Below are 12,734 nucleotides of genomic sequence, written 5' to 3' on the forward strand. Positions count from 1 at the left end.
ACTTTTGCTATTCCCTCCACCTGGAAGACTCTTCTCTCAGATGGTTACATGGCTTATGCTTTCACTTTGGTTATCTCTCTAACCAAATGTTACCACCTCAGAAAGGCACAATGTTGGTGGGCCCTGCATTTTTGAGGCAACAGATACCATACTAAATGTGCTGAAATGACCAATTTGAGTAACTTGCACAGTTGCTACTTTTGAGTGAGGCTTAGAGTAAAAAAACGTTCTGCAGTAGGACCATGTTGCAATGCAAGCTGTCCTGTCACATGACCCTCATTAACCAGGATAACCAATGGTATTGGAAGTGTCTGCAGCAGTCCTGGTTGCTGTATGAAGCCTCTTGCAAGCCTCTATAAGAGAACCACACTGGAGTAAGGCCATACTGTCTTCTGCCAACAATTTTCTAAGTGAAAAGCAGATCCTGGCTTGCTTTTGGGCACTAACAGAAACTTAATGCTTGACCACAGGGCACCAAATAACTATTGCAAACTGACCACTATGTATTAGTTGTTATTTGACCCATCAATTCATAAAACTGAACATACAAACCAGTATTCCATTATAAAAGCATATCTGGAAGACAAGTATATTCCATGTGCTAGTGACTCAGATTCCCATGGTACTTGTTCCTACTGCTCCACTACCTCTCCCCCTCAACCTATATTCATGGCCCTATGGGAATTCCCTATTACCAGTTAACAGAGGAGGAAAATGTACAGAACTGGTTTGTAGATGGGCCTGCCCAGTGTGTGGGCACCACCTGAAAGTGAGTACCTTTCACTTACACCCCTACTCAGGGGTGGCCTTAAACATGCTGGTAAAGGCAAATCCTTCCAGTGGGCAGAATTTCAGGTATACACCTGGTGGTCTACTTTCCATGGAAGGCAATATAGCCTAAGACACATGTATATACTGATCCATGGATAGTGACTAATGGGTTATTTGATTAGTTAGGTACCTGGAAAGAACAAGATTGGAAGACAAGAAATAAGAATTCTGGAGGAAAAGTATGAGGATAAACCAAAGAATGACTATGTTTGTGGCCCATGTGAATCCTCACCAAAGGGCATCCACTGTGGAGAAGCCTCTCAATCAGAAGGATGGACTTGGTGATCTATATTATGAATGTTAATCAGCCTTTTTACCAACGTTTGCCCAATGGACTCATGTACAAAGAGGTCATGGCAGCAGGGATGGAGGCTATATATGGGCTCAACAATACGGACCTCCACTTATCAAGATTGATATGCCTATAATCATTGCTATGTGCCCAAGTAGCCAACTGCTAAGGCCCTAATAAGGTACCATTCCCTAGAGAGGAAACAGCTAGCCACTTGGGGACAGATTTATTACATCTGACCCCTTTTATTATGGAAAGGGCAGCAACTTCAAAGGACTAAATACATAGTCTAGATACAAATTTGCATTGACTTAAGAGAATGCAGTATATATTATCATGGTACTCTCTATAATATTACCTCCAAAGGAGTCATTTTACAGGGAAGGAAGTTAAGCAATGATCTAATACACATATAATTCATGGGTCTTACCACATGTCCCATCATCCAGAAGTAAGTGGATTGTGATAATGGTGGAATGATTAAATGTAGGCTCAGTTACAGTACAAGCTAGACAACAACACCTTGATAAGTTTGGGGTGCTGTCATACAGGATGCAATATACGCATTAAACTAAAGGGTGATAAACAGTGTTGTCTCCCCCATGGCCATAATACATGGGTATAGGAACGAAGGGTGGTAGAGAAAGTAATAATGTCTCTTCTTACTATATACCTCATAATCCACTTATATTATTTTTGCTTCCTATCCCTATGATCTTGGGCTTGGTGGGTTCAAGGTTCTGATTCTCAAAGGAAAAATACTTCTACCATGGGACAAAGTCATAATTTTGTTAAATTTGAAGTTGAGACTGCTTCCTGCTTCAGCATTTTGGGCTCCTCAAACTGCCAAACCAGCCCGCAGAGATGGGGTCCCTCTACCGGCCAGAATGACTGATACCAATCACCAGTGGGGAAATGGTTGCTGCTACTGGAACTCAGAGGACTCAGTGGGGGTGCCTCGTAGTTCTCTCATGTCTAATAGGCCCAGTCAATGGTTCACGGAAGTAACCTGAAAGAGACAGGATCACCAAGGACTCAGGTCATCTAGAAAAGGTTTATTTTATTTGACTAGATAAAGAACTCTGTGCCACTGAGATTCTGGCAGAAGGTAAGGGCAATATGGAGTGGGTGATGGGAGAGGATAGTTACGACTATCAGCTTAGGCTTTGCGTATGCTGTTCTCCATCCCTTGTTGATTTCTGTAATCCTTCCCATCCTCTTTATGAAACTTTGAATTACCCAATTTGAATGAGCCATCTGTTTCCTGCCAGAATCCTGACTGATACATCTTATAGAACCGTTATCACTATCTGATACTACACTGTATACTTATATATTTCCTGTTTCCCCTACTAGAATGTAAAGTCCTTGAGGGCAAAGGCTTCTCTGATTAGTTCACTGCTACATCCCCAGAACTTAGAACAGTGGCTGATACAAAGTAAACCCTCAGTAACTAATAATATTATTATTAATGGTTAATAATCATTAATAAGCTATGATCTTATGAACTAATAAACATTTATCAACAATAAATATTTGTTGAACAGTTAATTAAATGATTTGAAGGATACATTAATGTATTAATGTATCCAGTGACTACCTCTAAATGGTGGAGTTGTAGGTTATTAAAATTTCTATTTTGTGCCTTTCTATATTTTATAAATGCACTTTAATATAATTATATTTCTTTATCATAAAAAAGTATTTTATACACATTCTAAGAGATACAAACACATATAGTATGTATGTCAATTTAAGTAAAACAACAAGGAGGAGGCAGTGATTCTCAGGAAAGAAGACAGCTAGATGCCTTAGAATAGACTCTTAAGGAAAAACAAATTCTAAATACAGGAGAGAGAAACTAAATAAAATAAAATAAAAGATACTCCAGCGCTTCCCTGGTGGCGCAGTGGTTGAGAGTCCACTTGACGATGCGGGGGACGCGGGTTCGTACCCTGGTCCGGGAGGATCCCACATGCTGTGGAGCGGCTGGGCCCGTGAGCCATGGCCGCTGAGCCTGCACATCCGGAGCCTGTGCTCCGCAACGGGAGAGGTCACAACAGTGAGAGGCCCGCGTACGAAAAAAAAAAAGATACTCCAAAACTAAAGACAGGCAAAAGATTTAGAGTAAAAGAAAAGGACAACAGGTTAATTTCATAGGCAAAACAGCAGTAATGGAAAGACCAAAATCAAAAAGCAGCAAAATATGATGTGGAAATGAGAGCCTGCAGAACATCTGAACAAAGTCAGCACCAAGATTATCTTACTAAAAATAACAGTGACTACCATTCGTAAAGAATTTACTACCAGCCAGGTATCTGCTCAGAGCCGTATATATGGAATCTTATCTAGTGCTTGTGGTATCTGTTATAATAGTAATGGACCCCAATGATCCTATCTCCTAATATCTATATCCTTGTGTGGTTTTCTCCCACAATGACTCTGGAATTGGTTATGTGACTTGCTTTGGTCAATGAGATAATAACAAATGTAACGCAAACACAGGTTAGAAAAGTGCTTAGCATCCCTCTCTCTTTTTAAAGACTAGCTGCCCCGTGAAGAAGTCTAGGCTAGCCTGCCGGAGATACATGACCCAAGCTATAGCCAGCACCAACAGCTGGACATGTTATGATTGATACCAACATAGACCCTGGCCCTAGTTGAGCATGAGTGATTCCAGAAGAAAACTGCCCAGCTGAACCCAGCCCAAGCCAATGACCTACAGAACCATAAGAAAATAACATGGTTGAAAAATGTCTTAGTGTTTTAGGTCACTAAGTTTTGGGGTCCTTTATTATGGAGTAATAGATAGACACAACCCTCAAAATAACTTCCAAGGTATGAGTTATTATACACTTATAAAGTGAGGAAACAGGATTATTTTTAAAAAATGTAAGTAACTTACTGAAGCTAGTAAATGACAAAGCTAGTATTTGAATCCAGGTGTCAGACTCCAAAACTTTTAACTATGCCCCAACAGTACATGAGAAAGATGACTTGAAAAGATTTTAAAGGGCAAATACCAAACACTGACAGATTGGTAATAAGGTGATTATAATGGGAAAAATGGATGACACTGGGTACTTAAAGAGAGGAAGGAAAACCAAGAGAATTTGATTGACAGAATGTACAATAAAGCCATGAGCTTGGAGCACAAAAGAAATGGTACTGCATAATACAGTGAGGGGTAGGCAATGAGGCATACCAATAGCACTTGAAGACACTAACATAGCAAGGTAACACGGCGCCCACCCCCCAACCCACCCAAACCACTAAGAAAGATACACACTGCTTCTCACCTGACAGAAGGTAGTGTTCTTGAGCTTCATAATTGAATTGGATCTCCATAGACTGCCACTGGACACTTGACACCTCAGGGAGCAACTGTAGATTTACCATTTCCTCACTAAGCTTTTCTTGTCCACATAGGAGTCTGAGACCTGGAGGCAACTGGGCACCACTGGACTTGGAAGGGAATCATTGCGGAGACTGGAGATATAAGTTCTGAGACTAGACCACCAGGAGCATCCTCTAGATATAAAAGAAGTTAAAGAGAAAACAAAATCTCATTTAACTTTCAAGCGCTTTTCTTTCAAATTTACTACGCTTCTTTCCCTATCATTCAGGAGTCAGGCATCACCCCTCTTGGACATACATTCTCCATTCCAAACCTAGAGATCTTCAAAGATAATCAGGGGGTTAATGCTACCAAAATCAGGATATAACTGTAAAGATAAGGCAGGGGAGGGAATTTCAGAATTTTGCCCTAGCGATTAGCTAGCTCTATGTTATTCGCTGCCCCTTCTACACCGAAATGACACTACTGATCCATCATCATGATCTGTCTCTCCCTCCTTCCGTTCTTATCACACTCACGCATTCGTCCGCTGATTCGTGTGAATGCATCCAAGCTCTGGATTCCACCCGCCCCCAAAGTTTCTGGTGTTCATTCAGCTGAACCCAACGCTAGTCAAGGGCTGACCGCGTACCAAAAGCACACCAGGCCGAGAACCGACCAGCTCGCAGTGCCCAGGAGCCGCGCCTGGGGGCCACGTCGGCAGCCTCGACTCCCCACGGACTCAAGAAACAGCATACGGTTCCCCGGTGGCGCTGCAAGGCCGCTGGGGAGGGCAGATCACCCGAGTTCCTCCGCCTTCCGTGAGCCGACATCACCCATACCTCGATGTATTCTCTAGGTCACCGTCCAGTCTCACACCCTGTAAACCGGCCATCACCGCCGACCGCTCTAGGAATCTGGGAGGATTGCTCAGCTCTATGGCGCGTAGCTTCGCACGTGCGCACGCGCGGGGCGGGGGGCGGCGAGGTGAGCTGGGGGCCGGGAGTTGCCGAGATTTAACCCTGAACAGCTGCGGATCTGGCCCTAGCGGAGCCGTAGCGAGGGGCCTGGCTGGCACTATCTTCCAATTCCTTTTTTTTTTTTTTAAATACGTGTGTGTGTGTATATATATACATGCACACACATAACTTAATCACTTCGGATTTTTAAAAATGAATTATTTTGGCTGCGTTGGGTCTTCGTTACTGTGAGCGGGCTTTGTCGCGGGCAAGCGGGGGCTACTCTTCCTTGCGGTGCGCAGGCTTCTCATCGCGGTGGCTTCTCTTGTTGCGGAGCACGGGCTCTAGGCATGAAGGCTTCAGTAGTTGTGGCTCGCGGGCTCTAGAGCACAGGCTCAGTAGTTGTGGTGCACGAGCTTAGTTGCTCCGCGGCATGTGGGATCTTCCCAGACCGCGGATCGAACCTGTGTTCCCTGCATTGGCAGGCGGATTCTTAACCACCGCGCCACCAGGGAAGTCCCCCTATCTGCCAATTCTTGACGTGAATGTCAGAAAACATCTTTCTAGAAAGCTCCCTGGGGGCAGGGTAGGTTTTCTGACTACAAAATGAGTTCTTCCTTAATTATCTCTCTCTCTTTTTTTTAATCCCTTCCCCCACCCACCCAACCCCAAACCTGTCAATCAGATTCGCTGGGGTGCTTCCATTCTAACTTTCTTCCTGTCCTCTCTGGTTTTCCCCCCAGCACAGTGGCATGCCTCTAATAAAATACTGATTTCTGGTTCCCACGCCGGTTTAGAATCAGTAAGTCTGTCATGAGAGCCCAGGTTCTCAGGTGATCCTGATGCTGCTGGTCCTGGGACCACACTTTGAGAACCACTGCCTTAAAAATAAACAATGCTCAGGAATTAATCCCTAAATTGCTGCGAAGCTGGATTTTCACCTACTTTGCTATCAAGAAAGGCCATGGGGTCTCCTAAAATGTTTGCTTGCCAATACAATCCTCATTGTGGCTAAAGGATCAGGGTGAGAAGGACCTGAAAGGGGGTGGGGGAGGGCATCAGGGTAGGAAAGGATATTGCTGTTTCCTTGGAAATATCTTGGGAAATAAGGGCGGGGGGCAGGGGGGGAAGATATAGAAATAAGAAATAATAGAAGTATTGAGACCGGTGAGACATGTGACTTGGGTTAAGATGTCGGAGGAAAAGGTATAGGTTTGAGAAAATGGTGACTGGCTGAAGTAATGATTGAGGTAGAGGAAGAGGGTTTTCTGTTCCAGCCTAAGACCCTGTTCTGATTTATGAAATCTTAGGGATGTGTGAATGAGACCCTGATAAAATGTAAGGAGCTCGTTTGTGTCCAGCCCTCCCAAGTAGGGAGTACAGATGCTTTTTAAAAAATAGCTTTACTGATGTATAACAGGCATACAATAATCAGCAAATATTTAAAGTATACAATTTGGTAAATTTTGTCATATGTATACAACTGTGAAACCATCACCACAATGAAAATTGTGACCACATCCCCAAAAGTTTCCTCCTTCCCTTGATAATCCCTCCCTTTCCTACCACAGCCCCCAACCACTGTTCTGCTTTCTGTTACTATAGATTAATTAGCATTTTCTAGAGAGTTATTTAAATGGAATCAAACAGAATGCACTCTGTTTTGCACTCAGACTTCTTTCTAAGCATTATTATTTTGTGATTTGTCTATCTTGCTGTGTGTATCAATAGTCCACTCCTCCTTTTTGTTGCTGAATAATATTCCATTGGATGTACACACCACAATTTGTTTATCCATTCACCAGCTGATGGGCATTTGGGTTATTTATAGTTTTTTCACTATTACGAATAAAGGTGTTATGAACATTTGTGTACAAGTCTTTATATGGACATATGCTTTTTTCTCTTTCCTGGTTAAGTGTATGTTTAACATTTTAAGAAACTGCTACACTGCTTTTCAGAGTGGCTGAATCATTGTGCATTCCCACCAACAGTGTATGAGAATGCCACAGCTGACATACTTGTAATAGGTTTCCAGTAAAAGAGAATGGGAAAGTCAACCAAAGGTTAATTCTCACGTACAAATGTAAGGGTTTTGTTAATCTTTTACCCAGAAGTGATGAAGTGAACATAAATTTTCTGGGTGTTTAACCAAGAAAACCAAACTGTTCTTTCAGATTATGCTAGATTTGTTGCTTTGTGGAGTCCTACCAGAGATGTTACATTCTGTGAGTGAGTCTGAGAAACCAGCTTGGAGTTCAACAGTTCGATGGATTGGCCAGAACAAACCTAGACCCAACTGTGGTCCACTCCAGCTGACACTGAAGAGGCTCATCTCAGTAAGGTAAAAGACATTCAGAGGTTTCCAGAGAGATCGGGGTGGTAATACAGGCATGAAAATGATATCAGAGCCTCAAGAATGAAACTGATATGTTACCCCCGACCCCCAATATTCTACCTGATTTCTATTTCCTATTCCATTTCCTCTTGGGAGAAACTAGGCCAAACTAACATATGTCTGATTTAGGCATGGTTTGTAGAGTAGTGGTTCTTAATCTTTGAGATAATATAATTCCTTTGAGAATATGATGAAAACTATGGACCTCTTCCTCAGAAAGTTGAACATGAAGACCTACATGAGAACTTTTGCTTACCATGTATTACATTGCATTGGAAATTAATTTCCTTCGATACTTAGACTATATAAGCAATCTTCACAAAGAATGAACCTCAACTTAAAACTCAATCTCTAGGTTTAGGTAAAAAAGGGATATAAATCCAAATTGTGAAGCCAAATTTAAAAAAATTAACTTTCGTTTTGATCAAGTATGTATTAATGAGTAGGCTGCTGCTGTTTGTTTTGAATAAGACATCTGAATTACAACAATACAACACCTTTGAAATGTTAATGTGCATGTCCAATTGACTTTGACTTTTCAAAAACAGAACAAGTGCTGAAAACTCAGATTCAGAAGGGGAAATAATGGCCAATATAATCAGAGTTCCCTAGGTTCACTTTGCAGAGATGGGTAGGCTTGTATCAGAAACACTAGAATTCTCCAAGACCTTTAGTGTTGAATTCAGATCAAATCATTTCTTTTGTCTTCAATCAAATGAGGTCATTGGCAACAATTTGAAGTCTTCAACTTCAAAACCAAGTCACAGTGGTTTAAACAACTCTTAGTTTGTACTTACCACACTGTTGTGTTGAATTGTGTCCCCCCCCCTTAAAAGATATGTTCAACTCCTAACCTCTGTTACCTGAGAATGTGACTTTATTTGAAAATAGGGTCTTTGCAGATGTAATCAAGTAAAGATGAAGTCATACTGGTTTAAGGTGGGCCCTAATCCAATGACTGGTATCCATATACGAAGAGATGAATTCAGACACAGAGGGGACTCACAGAGAGAGGAGGATGCTATGTGAATGTGGAGGCAGAGACTGAAGTGATGCGTCCATAAGGGAAAGAACGCCAAGGACGGCAGCAACCACCTGAAGTTAGGAGACAGGCATGGAACCAGTCCTTCCCCAGAGCCTTCAGAGGAGCATGGCCCTTGCCAGCACCTTTGATTTTGGATTTCTAACCTCCAGACTGTGACAGAATCAATTTTTGTTGTATTAAACCACTCTGTCTGTGGTACCAGAAATGGGGTGCTGCTTTAACAAATACCTAAAAATGTAGATGTGGCTTTAGAATTGGGTAATGGCTAGAAGTTAGAAGAGTTTTGAGGCTCATGATACAAAAAGTCTAGGTTGCCTTGAAGAGATTGTTGGTAGAAATACGGACATTAAAGGTGACTTTGGCAGGGTCTCAGAAGGAAGTGAAAAGGACAGTAGAGGAATCCTCTGTCATCTTAGAGAATACATATATTGTCATGAACAGAATTTTGCTAGAAATAATGAGCATTAAAAAAATACTTCTATACAGAGTGAAGTCAGAAAGAGAAAAACAAATATCGTATATTACTGCATATATGTGGAATCTAGAAAAATGGTATAGATGACCTTATTTGCAAAGCAGAACTAGAGACACAGATGTAGAGAACAAATGTATGGATACCAAGGGGGAAGGGGGGATGGGAGGAACTGGGAGATTGGGACTGACACATATACACTACTGATACTATGTATAAAATAGAGAACTAATGAGAACATACTGTATAGCACAGGGAACTCTGCTTAATGCACTGTGGTGACCTAAATGGGAGGGAAGTCCAAAAGGGAGGGGATATATGTGTATGTATGGCTGATTCATTTTGCTGTGCAGTAGAAGCTATTACAACATTGTGAAGCAACTATACTCCAATAAAAATTAAAAAAAAAAAAACTTCTGGTGGGGGGAATTCCCTGGCAATCTAGTAGTTAGAACTCAGCACTTTCACAGCTGGGGCCCAGGTTCAACCCCTGGTCTGGGAACTAAGATCCCACAAGCCACGCGGCGTGGCCAAAAAAGAGGTCTTATGCAGAAATGAAGAAAACATTACTGGAAACTGGAGAAAGGTGATAGATGTTAGAAAGTAGCAGAAACTTTGCTGAATCATATTCTGCTGTTGGACAGAAAACAGAACTTGTGATGACCTTGGGTAATTAACTGAGGATATTTCCAAGCAAAATGTGTAAAGTGGGGCTTGATGTTTTTTCCTTGCTGATTATAGTAAAATGTGAGAGGAAGAGATAAATTGAGGAAGGAACTGTTAAGCAAAAAGGAATCAGTACTTGATGATTAGGAAAATCCTCAGCCTACACAGATAGCATGCTCTGGAGACAAGGCCATAAGTGTAGCTGGACAACCTTTTGGTGAAGAGGTTGGATGTGTGATTCATGGATCCAATCAACCATCTCAACAGAAACCAGGAATAGAAATGGGGTTATCCATAGGAAGGATCTGTGGAGGACCCTTGTATCCAATTGTGTGGATCCCCTGATATCCATGGAAGACCAACGTGGCTCTTGAGAATGTTATAGCACCAGAAACAACACCGCCATCTTGGACCGAATTTTTTTTTTTTTTTTTGGCTGTGCTGCAGGGCATGCAGGATTCTAGCTCCCTGACCAGGGATTGAACCCACGCCCCCTGCAGTGGAAGCGCAGGGTCTTAAGCACTGGACAACCAGGGAAACTCCTGACAGAGACAGGACAAAATAAAGGAAAGCTGTCAGACTTCTGGGATTCTACATCCAGGGAATGGACTACCCAGAGGGTGGGTCCACTACTGAGGGCTGAGACACCAAGGCCACCTCAGCTGAGAGTGGCTCAGGGGCCAATGGGACCTATGTGGCCCAGAGACTGGGGTTGATAGTGTTTTCACTGACCCAGAGGGCATATCAAGCCACAGAGTAATTTGGGAACTCTAAAATATTTAGAAATTAAACAACCCATATCTAAATAACCTATGGTTCAAAGAAGAAATCACAAGGGAAATTAGAAAATGTTTTATGCTGAATGAAAATGAAATGCAACATATAAAATTTTATAGGGTGCAGCTACAGCAGTGCTTAGAGGAAATTTTTTAGCTTTGAAATGCCTATATTAGAAAAGAAAATCTCGTATCAGTAACCTAAGTTTCCACCTTAAGAAACTTAAAAATGAAGAGCAAACTTAACAACAACCAAAACAAGCAGGAGGAAGGAAGTAATAATGATTTGAGTAGTAATTAATGAAATAAAAAGCAGAAAAACAATTTTAAAAAAACAAACCAAAATTTGGTTCTTTGAAAATACCAACAAAAATTGACAAGCCTTTACTAGACTGACCGAAGAAAAAAGAGAGATTAACAAAATCCGAAAAGAGGGGACATCACTACCAACCCTATAGAGATTTAAAGGGATTATTGTTATGCCAACACATTACACAACATAAGTGAAATGGGCAAATTACTAGAAATATACAAATTACTAAAACTGACTGGAAAAGAAATAGAAACTGTGAATAAATATATGAAAAGTAAAGAAATTGAGTTAGTGATAAAAATTTTTCTATCAAAGTAAAGCACAAAAGCACAGGCTCAGATGACTTCACTAGTGAATTCTATCAAACAGTTTAAGAATAATACCAATCCTTCACAATCTCTCCCAGAAAATAAGTGGGGCCAGTAATTACTCTGATACCAAAGCCAGCAAAGATATCATAGGAAAAGAAAACTACAGACCAATACCTCTAACAATATGGACACAAATATCTCAATCAAACAATAGTAAATTAAATTCCTTAATATATTAATAAATTATACACCATAATCAAGTAGAATTTATCTTAGTAATACAAGGTTGGTTTAATATTCAAAAATAAATTAATGTACTTAGAGACTTAAATACTTCACTCTGAATAATGTTCACCAATAATAAAATGTCTGAGTGTTGGCATAATCACACAATATAATATTATTAGAAGTGAAAATGTACAGTGTATATCTATAAAACAATATGAACAAATTTCACAAACAATGTTGAAGTCTGACTTAAAAGAGTGCATATTGAGTTCCATTTATATAAAATACAAAAATAGGCAAGGCCAACCTATCGTGCTCAATGTTCAGTGTAGTCTATCTTTCAGGGCTAGAGGAGGGTAGCTGCTTGAGGAGAGCACAAGGGGGTTTTCTGAGGACTGATAATATTCTGTTTTTTTATCTGAGTGCTAGTAACATGAGTGTGTTCAGTTTGTGACAATTCAACAAACGGTACATGCACATATTTACTGGTAAAATCAGCATTACTAACCGATACTACTTGGCTGGTCTGCACTCAAAGCATGACAACATAGACCAAATGCACCATTTTTTATTATAATGCTTCATCTTATTTTCTGAGACCTATCCAGTCTTATTCTCGCCCTGTCAGCTATTCCTCTTTTCTTTTATCTTCAATTTTTCTCCCCACTCACACTTTACCTTTTTTCTACAAATATAATTAGGTCTCTACCCTCCTCAGAAAACAAAGAAACACCTTTCAATCCTGTTGCCTAGACCAACCAGTGTCCTCTCTTTTTCCTTCCTGCATTATCACATTTCTTAAAAGGAATTATTATCTATTCTCAGGGCCTTACCATACACTTCTTAACCCCTGGCAAGGACATTCCTCAGGTAACATCTCTCTCTGACCCTTCTTCTGCCCTTCGCCTTAATTCCAGCATCACCTTAGTTCTCATCATCTCCAGCTCTCTGGCACAACTCCTAGTCACCTGTTCCCTCTCCTGAGATGCTCTCCTGGCTTTGATGTTTGAACCAGCTGGGCCCAACTTCTCTGAGAAGCCCCTCTTCTTTACCAACTCTTCCTCTTCCCACCCCCAGGTACTAGTATTTCATAATTCCCTGTTTAT

At 41.1% G+C, this 12,734-nt stretch overlaps 2 protein-coding genes across 6 annotated transcripts in view; one reads left to right on the top strand and one right to left on the bottom strand.

Annotated features, from left to right (window-relative positions):
* ZNF24 (zinc finger protein 24) overlaps positions 1-4,648 on the top strand; it is a 38,767-nt gene extending 34,119 nt beyond the window's left edge. The window contains exon 4 of the mRNA XM_060121420.1: positions 4,553-4,648. Coding sequence (XP_059977403.1) covers positions 4,553-4,560 — 8 coding nt within the window. The 3' untranslated portion in view covers positions 4,561-4,648. The remainder of the gene's footprint in view (positions 1-4,552) is intronic.
* Positions 1-12,734, bottom strand: part of LOC132504228 (zinc finger protein 271) — a 50,942-nt gene that overhangs the window by 6,278 nt on the left and 31,930 nt on the right. The window contains exons 1-2 of one of the 5 annotated variants that reach the window (XM_060121410.1): positions 5,303-5,401; positions 4,423-4,654 (exon numbers count right to left, since the gene is read on the bottom strand). The exons of 1 other annotated variant lie outside the window; for it this stretch is intronic. In XM_060121410.1, the coding sequence (XP_059977393.1) occupies positions 4,423-4,522 (100 nt within the window). In that variant the 5' untranslated portion in view covers positions 4,523-4,654; positions 5,303-5,401. Of the gene's footprint in view, positions 1-4,422; positions 4,655-5,112; positions 5,402-12,734 lie in introns of those variants that run through there. 3 more of the 5 variants (XM_060121409.1, XM_060121408.1, XM_060121411.1) reach the window with 3 other exon arrangements.

The sequence above is a fragment of the Lagenorhynchus albirostris genome, chromosome 14, assembly GCF_949774975.1.
Source record: "Lagenorhynchus albirostris chromosome 14, mLagAlb1.1, whole genome shotgun sequence".
Lineage (NCBI taxonomy): Eukaryota > Metazoa > Chordata > Mammalia > Artiodactyla > Delphinidae > Lagenorhynchus > Lagenorhynchus albirostris.